Source organism: Cyprinodon tularosa, unplaced genomic scaffold, assembly GCF_016077235.1.
Source record: "Cyprinodon tularosa strain WSP-4 unplaced genomic scaffold, ASM1607723v1 ctg381, whole genome shotgun sequence".
Lineage (NCBI taxonomy): Eukaryota > Metazoa > Chordata > Actinopteri > Cyprinodontiformes > Cyprinodontidae > Cyprinodon > Cyprinodon tularosa.
This window is the reverse complement of record NW_024039098.1, coordinates 377,466-395,774: the sequence shown is the minus strand read 5'-3', so window position 1 is coordinate 395,774 and position 18,309 is coordinate 377,466. Positions and strand designations below refer to the sequence as shown.

Sequence of the window (18,309 nt, the reverse complement as noted above, 5' to 3'; positions counted from 1 at the left end):
AAAGGCTTCGAGCAGAAATGAACTCAACCACAACCTGCTGTCACCTTTGATCTACGAGGGACTGCAGTAAACTATACAGGAAATAAAACCAAAAGAGCCATTAGTTTATCAGGAAGAGGTAAGCTTACGCTGGCCCAAATAACCTTGTTGCATTAGCAGGATATCAATAGTGGCTTCATTTCACTCATTTTTATATAGAGTAAAGCTTAAAAGCTAATCACGGTTTGAAGCCAGGCATTAACACTTTGAACACACAAAAAAAATATTTATTAGGACTCTTGTGGAATAAAGAATGAAATATATAAGTGCTTAAAAGAAGAAATCAAAATTACCTTCTTTATGGACAACATTTAGTAAAAGCTCTGCATGAGAGCAAGTAGCTGACCAACAATAACAGCGAACAGCTCTTGGCTTTAAAATGAGCCCTAGCTCATGTGTCAGGAATCTTTGTTCAAACATGTGGCTGTTTGCTGACTGGAGCGTGAGGAAAAGCGAGCCAAGCACCCCCCCTCCTGTCCTCAGCTCATTTGGTACTTTCCTTTATGTAAGGCAAGGCAAGGCAAATTTATTTGTATAGCACAATTCAGTACAGAGACAATGCAAAGTGCTTTACATGATTAAAATACAGGAAGATAAAACAGAATCAAAGCAAGTAGGAAAATAAAAATAAAAATGCAGAAACAAAAAAAAGGATATTAAAAACAGTTGGATTAAAGAAAACATGTTTTTGTTGAACTGTTTAACTAGAATAGTCGAAGGCAATCCTAAACAAATGTGTTTTTAGTCTTGATTTAAAGGAACTCAGGCTTTCCGCACTTTTACAATTTTCTGGAAGTTTGTTCCAGATAAGTGGAGCATAGGAACTAAATGCTGCTTCTCCATGTTTAGTTCTGGTTCTAGGTATGCAGAGCAGGCTGGAGCCAGAAGACCTGAGTGGTCTGGAGGGGTGATACACTGATAGCAAGTCTGTGATGTATTTAGGTGCTAAGCCATTCAGAGATTTATAGACTAACATAAGTATTTTAAAGTCTATTCTCTGAGATACAGGGAGCCAGTGTAAGGACTTTAGAACTGGGGTGATGTGCTCTACTTTCTTAGTCTTAGTGAGGACACGGGCAGCAGCGTTCTGGATCAGCTGCAGCTGTCTGATCCACTTTTTAGGCAGACCTGTGAAAACACCGTTGCAGTAATCAATTCGACTAAAAATAAACGCATGGATTAGTTTTTCCAGATCCTGCTGAGACATTAGTCCTTTAATCCTGGAAACACCTCATGAACAAATAAGTGTCACAAACGAAGGTCTGACTCAACTTTTTCGATTTTACCACCTCTAACGCAAGCTTTGGAAATCATTTCGAGTCGACCACAAAACATAACGGAGGTGGACAAGCTGTGCTAAAACCACGATATAACCAAGTATTTCCTGTCTTGCTTTGGGCTTGATGGTGCATTACATCACTGCAAAGCTGCAGAGGGTGCAAGAAGTTCTTGAACCCATGTTAGCCTTGTGTACTGGGAAAGCAATCAGTGCACAGATAAGATACGGGACAACTTAACATTAATCACAGTAACCGTTTCTGCAGAATAAAGTTATCGCAGGCTGTAAAAACCAGAAGCCATCACAGTGTACAGTTAATCTGACCCCTATAAACAAGACATGATTTTTGTTCCTGATGGAAGGGGTGCAGATTACAAAGCCAAACTTGGTTCTACAAATGAGACATGTGTGCATGCTTGCTATCAACAGCCCCTCTCCCTCCGCTTCCTCTCATCAAGAGCCTCCTTCCTGTGTGACTGAGAGGGCTTATTCATTAGTCCGTGCGCTGTGAGGGGTTCATTGTCCTCAGTGATCAGTGCAGAAACACAAAGGCTGGAGGCGGGCGGCGCTATTATTTTAAGCTCTAAATAACCGCTCTGCATGAGACGGCGACACGCCCACATTAGGGAGCTGGCAGAGCCTTAATGGATGGGTGTTAGGGACGGTAATGAGGGCAGTTAAACACACCTGGCTTTCCATCAATCCCATAGGAGCAGCAAAGTTCAGCAGCGCTTTACTTGCAAACAGAGCTGCTACTTGCAGAGAGAGCCATGCAAAAACATCCACGTCTTGGTTCTTTTCATTGCAAGTTTTTTTGTGGAATAGACATCCGATGCAGTCTCTTATTCACTAAAAAATAAAAACAAAACTACTTTTTTTATCATTATAACTGGATCTGTGAGGGCTTCATAGGTTTTTCAGATAACATTACATGGCAGGTGTTCTGCAAAACCAGCATTTGAACCTATCAGTGAGTGAAAAAAGTGTTTTTTCGAAAGCTCTCCAATAGCTGAACATAGATGTGGCAGCATCATGCTGTGGGGATGCCATTCTTCAGCAACTTAGTGGAGATAAATATCAACATCCTAGATGAAAATATGTAACCCGGACGTTAAACCGAGTATAAAAATATTGCATTAAAAAGTTCCCTAATCTGTAAAAAATTATATTAACACAATTAACCCTTTAAAGCCCGATCCAAGAATAGAACAAAACAGAAAATTACTTTTTTTGGGTTTGAAGTCCTTATTTGCCCTTTTAACAAAATATGTAAAAAGAAAAAACAGAAATAAATTTTTGATATTAATAATTTATTACTATGCGATAAGTCAAGATTATTTTTTGTGTCGTCTTCTGCCCTCTGTTATCAGGTATATCTGATTGTGTACAATAGGATTTTGAGCAAAGTTTTTACCATTAAATTATGCAAAAGGTGTCAGACGCAAACCATTTCAGAAACCGTATGTATCAAATACGATACATTTGGCATTATAGGGTTAAGAGACCAAATGCTGGCTCAAGAACAGGAACTAGGGCCTTTTTTCCTTCTGGCCTGGGAACTGAATCCCATTAAGATGCTTGAAGTCAGGTAATATATCTACAGACAGATGCAGTTGTAAATAAGAAAAGTATTCCAAAGTATGCAAATAAAAGTATTAGCAAAAAATACATTTTCACTTCACTCTTATGCTTTACGTTTTGTGGGTTGATCACTCAAAATCCTATAAAAATACAATGCAGATTAAGTTTTAATATGTGCAAAAAGGGGAATTAAATGTCTGAATACTTTAGGCTCAAGACTTGAACAGCAATAGGAGCCACAGAAGCTTTTGGTTTACTGGTCAGATCATGCCGGCCATAAAAAGAACATAACATCCCTGCAGTGGTTACAGCTTGACGGCGTCGAGTCTGTTTGTAGTCAGCTGTTGGAAAACAAAAGAGGCTCACTTTGTTGTTTATAGTGCGTCAGGGAGCCAGGAGGAGTTTTAACGACTTAATTGTGTCTGCCGATGCCCTCAGGCTACTAGTGCTGCTGCTCTGTTTTCAAGATGGCGTATCTCCTGTAAAACCCCCACAAACTCGTCTTTCTAGCGCGCACCTAACAAACTCGGACTGAACTCATCTAGTGGCTTTTGCGATCAGTGATCTGGCGAGTAATTTATGAAGCATCACTGATCATAAACTGTAAACTTGTCAACAAATCACACCTCATAAAACAAAAGCTGGTCTTTTTTTAAACTTTTTTTTCCCCCAGCATGTTTGACAGTATAATTTTGATTGTCGTTTAATCAATATGTGAACCTCAGAGTCCTAATAACATTGATCAAGCTTAATTGAATGTACTTTTCAGGGTCTCTAGAGACACCATTTCTACAGAATGTAAACAGAGTGCTAACAGGAACATGAAGCCTCTCCTTCCCTTAGTCAATTACCTTATCAAGCACCTAAGATCTTTACATCCCCATCATTGACAGAAAATCCTTTCTTTCACCTACATATCCACTCAGACTCTGGATAAACACGAAGAAGGGCCTCAATGGAAGCAATTCATCTCTCTTTAGCGTGCTTACACTCCGTTCGACAATGACGGATCGTGTATTGAACTTGGCTCGCAAGAGCTCCCATCAATCACCTCCCTCTGTCCCATCTAGGACCACCGATCTACCGCCCCCCCCCCGTCATTGGCTAAATCAGACAATGGGGCCGACTGGAGCGCCTGAAATCAACACTGTGATCTGATTTGACCTGCTGAGGGTTTGCAGAACACGGATGTGTTATATTTTATAGATACAATGCAGCATCTGAGAACGAGACAAAACAAAGAACCCAAAGTAGTGCAGTTATTAAATAGAGGAGAATGAAGCATAGTTTTGATAATTTCTTCCTATGCAGTCAACTGTACACCCCTATATTAAATCCAGTCCAACCATTGCCTCCAGAAGTCAGCTAGTCAACACCAAGTTAACGCTTTAGAGGCATCTTCAAGTATTGTGGCGTTTATCATTCTCTACCAGCTTTCCAAATCTGAAAAGAGCAGCTTCTTCATCTCTTCTTATGACCTTTTTGGCCATCAGTTTCTTTTTATTAGGGGTGTGCAAAATAATCGTGATGATGATGCATCGTGATTCTAATTTTCGTGATCTACTGCATCGATTCTTGATACCAAGAATCGATTATTAATTTCAAAAAATGAATAAATAAAATTGCATGAATGGTTGGCGAACATCAGCCAAAAACAAGTGTAATACAACTTCCAGTCCAGTAGATGTCGCTGCAAATGTGTTGACGCACGCTGCCTTGTGTCACAAGCATTTCCGGCCGCGGGATACTGTGCCGAGTCATTCAAAAACAAAACATGGAGGATAAAATATTGCAATGCATCGCAATAATTCAAGTATCGTGATGCATCGTGATTCGAATCGAATCGTGACTTATTTGGCAATACCCACCTCTACTTTTTCTGCTTTACAACTTTTAGCATTTAGGCCAAGGCGTCCTTTTTCATCTCCCGTGTTGGTTTTGTTTCATTGCCAAATGCCCAGCAGTTCCACCTGAGCTCTCTGCAGCTCCTCCACAGCTGAAAGAGATCTTGTGGTCATCGTTGCTGGTGGGTTTCATGGAATATATCTGAAGATTCTCAGTCATCCAGGTCATGAACGTGAAGTTTTCTTGAAGACGTTTCACCTTTCATCCAAGAGGCTTCTTCGGTTCGAACTAGATGTGAGGAGCACTGCGATTAGGGAGTAAATGACCCGCCAGAACCCCCTAACAACCATTAACACCTCGCAGGTGACCTCCATGGTCAATCCAGTAGGAGGGATCAGAGCCAGCGTCTCCTTAATTGCACCTACAGTATATTAATCTCAGAGCTCCCCGCCACCAGTTAGAACTGAAGAAGCTTCTTGAATGAAAGGAGAAACATTCTAGAAAAGTTGCCCAAACTGAGCTTTTTCAGGGTTTCATGCAATGTCAGTTCTGTCAAGCGTGGCGTCCTTCATGGCTCCTCATCAGGTCCTGTTTTTCTTTTTATTTTATTGCCATTTATGGTTTGATTAAAGCTGTGCAGACGATACAGCTGCAATCACCACTTAATTTACATCCTTGTGGTTATTTAAACTGTCTTTGCTTTTTAGTAGACTTATTTTCAACCTGATTAGGTCGTCTTAGTCGTTACATCTTTGCCATTTAATAATCTAGTGACATTTATAAAATTAAAGTAACTTTTGAAGGAAATAGTTGTACTGGATTCTATTTAAGGGTATTAAAATAAAACAGGTAAAAATATATTTGCAGCATTGCTCAGTTTTTTATTATTGAAAACATCTTTACAACCATGCAGCATTGGTGTTGGTCTAACAGATAAAATCTCAATAAAATGTATATGAATTTGTGATTGCAAGGTGACAAAATGTGGTTCAGAGATTTAAATAATTCAAGACTTCATATAATCATTTACAGATTTGGATAAATTGGTTTTACAGCAGTGCATGGCAGTGACCAGACCTGGCAGTGAGATTAAGGGTCAGTAGGTGAAAAACTGGAAGCTAGAAAACCTTTATTTTTCATCAATAATCATGTCTACCCCTCCTAGGCTTATGTGATGTTATCCTGCAACACTCTGTAATAATAAGGGTAACATTAATACCATCAAAACACCCTTCCACTCTATTTTAAATCAGCACCTGAAAAACAGATGTTGGCACTGTGACAGAACCAGAGGTGGGGGTGGTGCCATTAAGCTGAATACACACTGTTCTGTTGCCTGGTGTAGAGGTCGTTTACTTGTCTGACACTGATAACCCTCTCAGATTGGACTGCATGCGATTTTAAAAGATAGAAGTGGTGGAAAATGTGGAACAATTCAGTAACTGAGAGAGAAAGACAATGCTAGCCCCCCACACAAACAACAACTCTGCCAAAAAACTGAGAAAGGAGCCTTTGGGACGCCGAGTTCCTCTCCTTTCCACCCAATCGACTTGCCATGATTCCACAACCAGGGAATATCCCCCTTCCTTCTGGCCAGCCTCGTGGGAAAGAGGCTGGAAAAAGTGCCGGCTTTTGGAGGTCCGCCCTGTGCGTTTGTGCCCATTACTCATCAATGGGGGAAGCTGGAACGTTTGTTCCCTCTTCGTGCTGGCACATGACACAGCGAGTCTTCTCTGGCTCCGGTACGCCGCAAATTGTGACTGCCAAGTTTTTTGGCAGGAGACCAGAGGGTCGGTTACGCAACCGGCTTCCGTCATTTCACCATGAGCAAAAACAGATTGTTGTATTCATAAACAGTTGCTGTAGAGATTCACCCACACAGGCTGAGTCAATAGATAGTCTGGGTCACCCTCGGGGCCACCGAGATAAAAAGTGATGGTTGCAGAAAGTCAGACTGCATATAATCTACGACGACAACCCTGGTGTAAACAAAAATAATCTTGCCAGGGATACCCAGCTCCCTGATCTGCGAGGAAACATTTAGACCGACTGTATCAGTATGGTTTAACCTGAACTACTCCTTTTAAAGTTAGTTTATTTAAACCTTATCTCTCCAAGCTGTCACAGCTGGAACACCTAATTGTTCGTTCTCACAATTGTGGTCAATAAAGCTGCTTCTTTAAAACTAAGTATTATTTTTTAGCCTAATTTAGGTTTGATTTCTACGGAAGAGGATTAGGGCCACTGGAAAAATAAAAAAAGTTAACTGATTTTTTTTATTTTATTTCAGTATATTATGGGAAAAAAGTCAGAATTCTGACTTTAAACTCAGAATTCTGACTTTTTTCTCAGAATTCTGAGATTAAAGTCAGAATTCTGACTTTAAACTCAGAATTCTGAATTTTTTTCTCAGAATTCTGACTTTAAACTCAGAATTCTGACTTTTTTTTCTCAGAATTCTGACTTTAAACTCAGAATTCTGACATTAAAGTCAGAATTCTGACTTTTTTCTCAGAATTCTGATCTCAGAAGTCTCAGAATTCTGAGATCAGAATTCTGAGACTTTTTTTTCAGAATTCTGACAACAAAAAAGTCAGAATTCTGAGATTAAAGTCAGAATTCTGACTTTTTTCTCAGAATTCTGAGACTAAAGTCAGAATTCTGACTTTTTTCTCAGAATTCTGACAACAAAAAAGTAAGAATTCTGAGTTTAAAGTCAGAATTCTGAGAAAAAAAGTCAGAATTCTGAGTTTAAAGTCAGAATTCTGAGATTAAAGTCAGAATTCTGACTTTTTTCTTAGAATTCTGAGATTAAAGTCAGAATTCTGACTTTTTTCTCAGAATTCTGAGATTAAAGTCAGAATTCTGACTTTTTTCCCATACTAAACTGAATTTTTTTTTTTAAATCAGTTAACTTTTTTTTTTTCCAGTGGCCCTAATCCTCTTCCGTAGATTTCAAAGCTTATAAGATTATAAAAAGATCAGATGTGCACCAGAGCGTGAATAACTAACTTATGAAATTGTGGAAAGCAAGAGTAGAGATGATGGGGTCATATTACACAACAATAAACTCACAAGATCACAGCCAACACCCACACAATATGAATCATATCACAATGTCACGCAAAGATAAATCAACTGAGAACATAATGAGAATAGTAAATCAAAAGAAAAGCAATAAGTAGGACAAAGAGTTCCAGGAGTAATCTAAGGACAAGTACATGCTCTGGCTCCTTTAAATTTTCCTAATGTCAGCCACTAGGGGTCTCCTGCCATGTGGCTCCTATGCTTGAAAGAGGGATTTAAATTTCTCCAGCTGTCAATCAAAAGCCCAACCATAACAAATGTCTTGTTCTCAAATATACAAGTTAAAAAATACCAGAAAGTATATTTATAAATGGAAAATAAAAACATATCTTGATACATATGTTGGGTAAGAAAATAATATAACATCCAGTTTAAAAACAAGCACAAACTATGGGATATGGGGGTATCTAAGTTTAACTCTGAGGTTTATTTCAATTTGGATAAGCTGATTAGACTTAAAAAAAATTAAATTGGTTTTTTAACTCTTTATTCTATAAATCAATGCGTATCTTTATTTTTTTTTTAAATATCCAGGCTTTGCAGGTTCTGGTTGCTTAGTTAAGCTTTTGATCTGGCGCTGATTGACACAGCGCTTCAAACAGAACCACTCAAAATAACTTAATAACGTTAACTGTGAGGCTGGATTACAGCTGTAAGCTCACCTCGGTTCATATAGATTATTTAGGTGAAAAGACATTTAATCCCAAAACGATATGGAAGACAACACAACAGCACTTTCGCTCCTCAAATCGTGTCAATAGACGATTTAAAACCCCCGTCGCCCACCGCTGGTGTTAGCAAGCTAACGTAGCCTCTAGTCAGCATCGCACAGAGACTAACCGTCGGCTTTAGCCGCTAAACAGCCGCTGTTTGTCGCCTTATCCAAGCCATGTCCGTAAAATACATCTTAATGGACCTACCTGCCGTGAAACCAGTCCTTACAGATGTCGCATTCGATCATAAACCGGCTCACATCGTAGGGCTGCCGGCAGACACAGTACAGCGGGGCCGCCGCCATCTTCCTACTGTCCCCAAACAACGCAGGAATGAAGCGGGCGGGGATTTAACCCGCAGTCCGGAAACACACGAGCTGAGGACTGGGCGTCCGGATACAGCCGAGGACTTGGAGGTAGGGCAAGTTCATATAGCATATAATAATACATCATCTCGAATTATCTCACTACGTCTTAAGGGAAAAGGGGAAAAAAGAGGGCTAATAGCTCATCATAATTGCATAACACACACAATATTAATACTGCCTATTGATAATACACAATAGTCAGTATATATGACATAAAAGATGAAAGACAGAAGGTCAGAAAAATGTTTATATCACATAACACTGACCTATTGTTACTTTATCTGCATTTTCTCAAGTTAGTGTACAAAAAAGATAAGATCTCATATATATATATATATATATATATATATATATATATATATCGGTCTCCGCCAAGTGACGTCAATTGTTTACCTCGGGCGCGGTACACTACGCCTTTTCCACCTAAAATGGCATCTTAGCAACAAATGTCACATGACTGGCGGAGACCGATTTTCCTAAATCCGCCCCTGTTTTCAGGCTTATGTTAACTGTAATGACTTATCTTGGACAGGCTAAAATGTAAACAGGCCTTTAGTCCTTCGTTTATCAATGCTGCGGTTGTTTACACTACGCCTTTTCCACCTAAAATGGCGTCTTAGCAACAAAAGTCACGTGACTGGCGGAGACCGATTAGGGGTGGAACGGTTCACAAAATCCATGGTTCGGTTCGATTCACGTTTTCGTGGTCACGTTTTTTGGATCGGTTCGATTCGGTATATGTTGATTGTTACATTGAAATCCCATAAAAATGTATGAAATTAATGAAAAAAATCCCCCCAAAAATAATGGATTGTAATTATTTTAAATGATCCGCAGAAACCCTGGATCATTTAGGTATGTTTTGCTGCTTTGAATTGAATCATCTGGCGCATGCTCTCTAACATCTCCAAGGAACTCAGAGGGGAGCGGACGGGAGCTTTGAGCAGCCGGTGTAGGTACCACATTGACTCGGGGGCCTGCGCCTTTTGATGACGTCACAATACATAATTGTTTTAATGTTTGCACAATTGCGCAAAACATTTTGATTGGTCTGGACAGCTTACTAAAGTAATTATAGCGGGGTGTAGGTTTTATTTGAAAGCGGGATTGCGGTTTGTAAACGGACAATTTTACGAAGAAATTCTCCATGGTCCCTGCGCCTTCCGATGACGTCACCGAATTCGCCATGGGCCTTGCGCCTCCCGATGACGTCACATTATGGCAACGCCACTCAAACAAACTACATTGAGCCCGCGGTCTGCATTTGTAACGAGAATAAATTCAGGAGAATGAAGCTAAAGGGATACAAAAAACAAACTTGTAATATTACAAAAACAAAAATACTACAAATACAAAGTATATTCAGAGATTAAAGTCCCTCTGATACTGTTTAAGTGACTGAGAAACTGCAGATTTGCCACATTTAAGATGGCGGACGCTCATGACGTCATCAAAAGGCGCAGGCCCCCGAGTCAATCTGGTACCTACACCGGTCTGGAGCGCAGCGGGGGTTGCTGACGGAGTATGAGGGATTTCGGGGTTAGCATGACATGTTGGTCATGTTGCTGTTAGCATAAACAAAACGTGTTGCACAATGCTTGCACACTGTTGCATTTTTAGCCCCAACTTTCTTTCCGCCGTCATCGTAGGTCACTCTAAATGCAAAGTGGTCCCATACAGCAGACCTATAAAGTGCTGCTGGCGCGTCTTCCAACTCCTGTTCTTTCCCACTCGCCATACCCACACAATTCTCCACAACAACTGATTTTTTTCCCCTGCTACACCCGGCTAAGCTGCTTCGCTTCTTCTTCTTGTTTACTACTGGTGGTTGGCTTTGGACGCAGTACCGCCACCTTCTGCTCTGGAGTGTAAACGCTTCGCCTATGAGAAGAAGGAGCAGCGCATGAACCGAACGAAATACACGCGAACCGAACCGAGACAGTAGAACCGAACGGTTCGGACGGTTTTCATAAATCGTCCCATCCCTTATATATCTATATATATATATATATATATATATATATATATATATATAAATTATTTTCTTACCCATCATGGGGTGGTATGTGTCATCCTCAAGCTCGGGTCCTCTACCAGAGGGTTTGAGGGTTCTGCGCAGTATCTTAGCTGTTCCTAGGACTGCGCTCTTCTGGACAGAGACCTCTGATGTTTTACCTGGAATCTGCTGTAGCCACTCTCCCAGTTTGGGGGTCACAGCCCCCAGTGCTCCAATTACCAATGGCACCACTGCTGCTCTTACTTTCCACATCTTTTCTAGCTCCTCCTTCAGTCCTTGGTATTTCTCAAGCTTCTCGTGTTCTTTCTTCTTGATGTTGCTGTCGCTTGGGATTGCCACATCTATCACTACTGCCTTCTTCTGCTGTTTGTCGATCAACACGATGTCTGGTTGGTTAGCCATCACCTGTTTGTCAGTCTGGATCTTGAAGTCCCATAGGATCTTATATATATATATATATATATTGCTGTGTGTGTGTATTTATATATTATCTGTTACTGTTATACCCAAGCTCTAGGCCACTTGCCATAATTTAAAATGTTACGTCATACCGTGCTCTTTTTATAATATGATAAATTAGATTGCCATACCCTAAACCATTACGAGATCCTCCTTCTATTGAAGCCCACCTCTGACGTGTGTTTCCAAATTATTCATTTCCATCTGGCTATATGAGGCACAACAACAATAGATTCCTTTCCAAAAAGAAAGGAATGATTTAATGAAATTATTTTATAGTTGTTAATTTTTTCTTTTTAATCATTTAGTTTTTTTGACACATTAATGACTACTATAGGACAAATAAAGGAATATGAACCTTAATTATGTACAGTACCGTACATTTAGGGATTAGGAGGGACTCAGTCCCTGGACATAGAAATGTAAAATAGATCTCCTGTCTTGTTGTCAGAAAGCAGACTGATTTGAGATGGATTTTTTGTGTGTTTTTTGCTTAAAGTTTGTATTGTAATTTAGGCGTATTAACTATACAGATTTATTTGTATTATTCTGTTTGCCTAAATATGCATTTTTTTTCTGTAAATTCAGTTCCTATTGTATTTATATAGTTTTCTGGAATATTTTATCTTACATATTTTTTTTTTTTCATATTTGTGTGTTTTTATTTTATTTAAAATGTATATTGATCCAACAGTGAATCATTTCTAATGCATTTTTGTTTCTCCTTGTCAAACTGATGACCGCTTTTATTTTGTTATCATAGTTAACTTTACATTGAAGAAGAGTCCTAATGTTACATTTAGCAATCTTTTTGGAGCTATTCAATGCAGCATAAATATATCTGCATTTCTGTGTTGTAGCTTTGTTATTGTTTGCTGTTGTTGTCAGATTTAATAAAAAAACAAAACATGTTTTTGTTATTTTGGGTTATTTTATATCCGTGCCATATAGTAGTATTTAAGCTTCCTCTTGATTTGCTATTTAGTCACATTTTCTTTTGCTGTCAAGCCTTTTATTTCTTTTTTGGGATCTTCTCTTTATTTTTTTTTTAGCATTATATAGATTGAACAAACAAAACTCTTCTTGAAAAATGTTAAGACATTATCAGCAGTAATGACACCTGTGAGTTAAACTTTAAATTTAAGCCCTTATATTTGCAAAATATAGTGACATGAGATTTACAGTCATGGTAGAAATAAATGAAGATAAGAAAAAATTGCAGAATAGCAAAAACTATTTTGGAACTACTAATTACACAAAAAAATATTTCATCTAAGTTTTACGTTTTTTGTCATTTTATTACAAAACAAATTCCAATTTACTTTATTTTAGATCCCATTAACACAAACTTATTAAATAAACATTACATCATGCAAAGTAAGGTGTATAATGAATATTTGTTTGAAGGTGTATGTTTTCAGTATTAATTAATTCTACTTTCTAACAGTTAATGCTAATATAAGTGTATTTATTTAAAAAAACATTAAGTTTATTGTGCAATATTAATTATTATGCAATTCAAACAATAAACTTTATGTATTTAACTAATAAAATCATGAGTATAAATTTTGAATAAATATACTTTATTCTTTCTAATATATAAACTATTACCTTTTTTTAATAAGCTATGTTAGAATGATGAATATGCATTGTTAAGTTTTATTTAATAGTTTTGTGTTAAAATGATAAAAAAGTAATTTTTTCATGTAATGAAATAACATAAATTTTAAGGTTCCTATGAAATACTTTTGTGAGTGTACACCCATATTTTAACGGTCATAAACATTGAAGTGTTTGTTATATTCTGTGAGAAAATCGGCAAAAACACTTTAATAAAATAAGGAGTTTTATCAAACTGCAACTCTGGTGTTTAAGGGTTTGTTTGAACACAATGCCAGAGTGGAAAATCCATGCATTTTTTACTTGAAGGCTGGACTATTGTAATTCTTTACTATCAGGAAGTCCACAAGCTAGTTAAAAGCCTTTAGCTGATCCAAAATGCTGCAGCAAGAGTTCTGATGAAAATGAAAAAGAGAGATCATATCTCTCCTATCCTGGCTTCTCTTCATTGGCTTCCTGTTAAATCCAGAATAGAATTTAAAATCCTCCTTCTCACATATAAAGCCTTAAATGGCCAAGCTCCATCTGATATCAGAGATCTGATTGTTCCTTATGTTCCTAACAGAGCACTTCGCTCTCAATCTGCAGGTTTACTAGTGGTTCCTAGAATTTCTAAAAGTAGAATGGGAGGCAGATCTTTTAGTTATCAGGCTCCTCTCCTGTGGAACCAACTACCAGTTTTAGTCCGTGAGGCAGACACCCTGTCTACTTTAAGGCTAGGCTTAAAACTTTCCTTTTTGATAAAGCTTATAGTTAGAGTGGCTCAGGTTATCCACTCTCTATGGTTATGCTGCTATAGGCTTAGACTGCTGGAGGACATAGGGACCCCTTTTTCATCATTCTGCTTCATTCTATCTCTATTCTCCAACTGCAGAATCTGTTAGTTCAATCTCTAACGTTCTGCTCTCTCTGCTTTTTCTCTTTATCACTTTCTTTCAATTATCTTAACACAGGAAAAAAAACAATATTTTTTATTTAGCATTTATAAAAACAGTTTTTTGTCAAGAATGATCATTTGGTTAATAAAGTTCTTAGATTTACTTAACTTTCACATATTAACAAAAAAGAAAAGATTAAAGTTATTTAAAGAAATCAAAGCATTACCAATGAATAATAAATGGGGGGGGGGGGGGGGGGGGGGGGGATGACGCATAGCTGCTGAATGTAGTAATGCAATGGGTGATAAATAGTGGTTTATTTAATCAACACCAAATCTTAAACAGATGTAATTTATTCACATAAATCTATAGTCTGTTCAATCGCATCATGTAGGCTGAATTATATTCCGGTTTATTTTGTTTTTCTTTCATTTATAACACAGTATTTCAGTGTTTTAAAGTAGTAAAACCTTTAAGAAGACCAGCTGATCGCATGGAGGCATCAACTTTGAAGCAATCCTTTATTCTAAGTAACCTTAAGGTGACGATGGAAGGAAAACTGCAACCTAGGGATGCACGATATAATCGGCCCCCTATCGGTATCGGCCTTAAAACTGAATATCGGACATCGGCCACCCCACCGATATTTAACCCGATATTTGATCAGCTTCTGAGTTTCTAAAGTCTAAAAATAATAATAATAATACTTCTTCTTCTTCCTCAAAAACTTTTTTTTACAGACTTAAAAACTTCTAAAGACGAGGGAAAAAATATTGATACATTAAAATATCACGATATCTTCATATGCTGATATATTGCCATTTAAAAACACCATATCAATCTCTTTTACTAATGAAATATTGCTATATGTCATCGTTATGCTACGAAATCCCCCGAAAATTCACGAAATTTTGCCATATTTTCATATGTTGATATATTGACGCGGTATCGATCTATTTTACTTACAAAATCTCACAAGAATTTGCAAAATATCACGAGAGTTTGTAACAGAACGATGAAATTTCACGAGATTTTGAAAGTAAAATAGATCGATACCGCGTTTTTAAAAATCAATTTGATATAAGCATATGAAAATATATTTGAGTATATTATTTTTCAAAGTGTCAGAAATGGATAATAAAACTGTTATTTTCAATGACTACTTTTTTTTGTCCAGCTTTAACATCGGTATCGATATCGGTTATCGGCTACATGAGTTTTAAAATATCGGCATATCGGATATCGGCCAAAATCCCAATATCGCGCATCCCTACTGCTACCAAAACAGTTTTTAGTACGTTAAGTAAGGTTGTTAGATGATCATTTCTATGTAGATGTTAAATAAAGATCCCTGTTGCATTTTTGTTACATTTTGTTGAGAATTTCTTACAATTTGTGTCATAAATGGTCGGTTCTATACCTATTTCTCATGTCTCTGTTTGGGATGTAAGCTGGTGCTCAAGTTTCCAGAGTTAAAGCCAGAATCAGTTTATGAAAAAGAGCTGTATTATGGACCGAAAATCAAAGTTTTTAGAGATTTTATTAGAATGTTTACGGTTTATGAGTAAATAGAAATATCTTGCTTTGCTTTTCAGCTAAAGGACCTTTGCAGGTTGGAGTTACTGAGTTCCAGAATGATGATAATAGAGGCGATGTAATTTTGTTGTTGTTTTTTTAATAGATTTTACTTTCTTTTTCCTACAGCTAATGAGAGTAAGGAAGCTATGGTTAGATTTTAACAACTACAAAAAACAAAAACAAAACAAACAAAAAAAATCCAGATCAAATACTCTATATAACTAAGTCCTGAAAACAGGGCGCACTAATTCACTATTACCTATAAACTACATTTATAATTTCTGTAGGGATATACAAATTAGACTTTCGATATTTTATTGGAATAAAAGAAAAAAATTATTTAACTTGCATTTATTTTAGTTATCTAAAGGATTTAGGTACCTAAATCAAATGAATCAATAAAAAAAATGTCAATTTATAAATAAAATGATGAATTAATCAAATTATTCAGATGCTAATCAATAAGGAATCTTAGAATAAAATAGAAACTGAATCCTAATGTGTAAAATAGGCAATAATCTGCCTAAAAACATGTAGGTAGATAAAAAAATGCAGTTTTCCTGCAATAAAAACAAAAGCTGTTTCTAAAGATGATGGCTGTTTACATGGCAGCACATTTTATGGCATCCATTTTCAGCTTGAACAGCTCAGACGAGCAAAGAAAAAAAAAATCAAAACAAAACACAGATGCTCAGCGTGTCTCAGCGGAAGATGTCTGACATGCCCTACGTGCCTGTGTGGTGAATAGCAATGGGACCACCGACCCACAGCTTGATCTGTGAGCTGACAGCACCCATCCCCCCACACGCCCATCTGCGCCGCTCTGCATAGGAAAGCAGCTCTGGTGCATGCAGAGGCTCCAAAGCGATGAAGACACATGTGAAGGCTCATCTGCAGATCTGAGACCGATTCTGTTTCCTCCCTGCAGTTAGATGTAAACAGTTCTTTTGTCCTCAGAGCTGAAGATAACAGCGTCTCTTATCAGCTCATTATGTTAATGTTTATGCTCTTGCTTTCATCAGTGCATGGTAACTTAAGGCATGTATGCACTACACTGTATAAACAGTTAATTACAACTTATGTTTATGGCACTAAAGGTGAGTTGGTGTAACTGATGATGGAAAAATATCAGCTGGTTCCTTTAAGAACTTAATGCAATGCATGGACAATGCAAATTATGATCAGAAAAACAACATTTTGACCATTTGAAATAGTCTTTCTACCTTTTATACTGTACAATGCAAAAAATATAAATCTAACTAAATAATTTTTTCTTAAAATAATTGCCTTTTTCTTGATTTAAAGGAGGAAAGGGAGATACTTCGCTAATGGAACAAGACAATTTATATTTAAAATAAGAAAAAACAGTTGCATCGTCTCCTTTCAAGTGCATATTATCTAATTATTGTGTTTTTAAGAGTAAAAATACTCCATTGGCAGATCATCTTATTTACTTGCTCAAATTAAGAGTAAATGCACTTGATTTAAGACATTTTTACTCATTCCTAGATATTTTTTTCAGTGTATTTAAACCTTGATTTGCAGAAATCCCATCCCCTTTAGCTTCATAGCTTTCTAAGTATACATTCTCAGAATATGAATCTCATTTACACTAAGAGCGTCCTTCACATTTTACTCTTTTCAGATAGGTAACAAGTTCTGATATAAGGCAAAAGCAACATAAATAAAAAGAAAAAAAGATTTTTAAATCTGACTAAGGCTGCAATTTTTCCAACAAACACAACCAGTCCTAATCTAAAATACAAGAACAGATAAACGGCTTATATATATTGCAAAAAATGAAATTTAAATAGGTCATTTTTCTTAAACTAAGTGTATTTTTCTTGAATTGAAGAGTTTAATAAGACACTTCACATTTAAATAGGAAAAAATCAATTACATTGTTTTATTTTAAGTGCATAATAAAAAAAAAACCTCTCTCCACTGGCAAATAATCTTATTTATCTACTCTAATTCAGGCTAAATACACTTAATTTAAGAAAGTTTTACTTATTCCTAGGTCGTTTTTGCAGTGTAAGGTCTAGGGACTGCAACAATCACAGGGGCAAAGAAGAAAACATGGAAAAGTGGTGAAAAGGGATGTCCAGGATCCCAAAGTTGCTCTAGAAGAGCATGTGAAGGTCTTACACACCTTGTCAGAATTCATGATTTAATTTATCACAAAGAAATTAGGTAGAAATGGTTTCAAAGATCCCTAACAAAGCTGACTCATATTTGACACATAAATAACCCATAAGTATTTTTGAGATAATATTCTTTGGAAAGATGAGGTTAAATTAGAACTTATTTTGGAGGGTGTGCATCATATCTATTGGTTAAACACGGTGGAGGTGGTGTGGTTGTCTGGGCCTCTGCCATGACAATGATCTGAAACACACAAGTCACTAAAAAAAGGTCGCTGAGTCATACATTGGACCTAAAGTATTCATCTGCTGTTGCTTGACGCTAAACCCGTCATTCATTCCTGTAAACCTCCGCTGAGTGTCCAAAATCAAACAATCCTGCACTGATGAGTTGCTTAAAGGTTTTTCACAGTGATGTTAAACAACTCTTAACTGAAACTTGATGACTACAAATTCAAAAATGGAAAATAAATAAACTGCTGCTTGCATTTTTTCCCCCAAGTGGCATCTCTCTTATATTCTGGCTTAATTTGCATGCACCAACAAACATTTTCACTTCACCAGCATTACAAATTGAAAAAAAATAATAATTATATTTTGGTGTTTGGCGCCATCTTCTGGTAAAAAAAAAGGTACTCGGTGCTGCGCGTTCACTGAATACACGTGCGAGCACGCTGTGCACCGCAACAGTTTGCGTCTTT

The 18,309-nt window shown here is 37.2% G+C and overlaps 1 protein-coding gene across 1 annotated transcript in view; it reads right to left on the bottom strand.

Moving 5' to 3' along the window:
* The window catches only part of kdm7aa (lysine (K)-specific demethylase 7Aa), a 37,108-nt gene extending 28,200 nt beyond the window's left edge, over nt 1–8,908 (bottom strand). Inside the window, exon 1 of the mRNA XM_038297087.1 lies at nt 8,752–8,908. Within this exon, the coding sequence (XP_038153015.1) occupies nt 8,752–8,849 (98 nt within the window). The 5' untranslated portion in view covers nt 8,850–8,908. The remainder of the gene's footprint in view (nt 1–8,751) is intronic.
* Between the last annotated feature and the right edge of the window lie 9,401 nt (nt 8,909–18,309).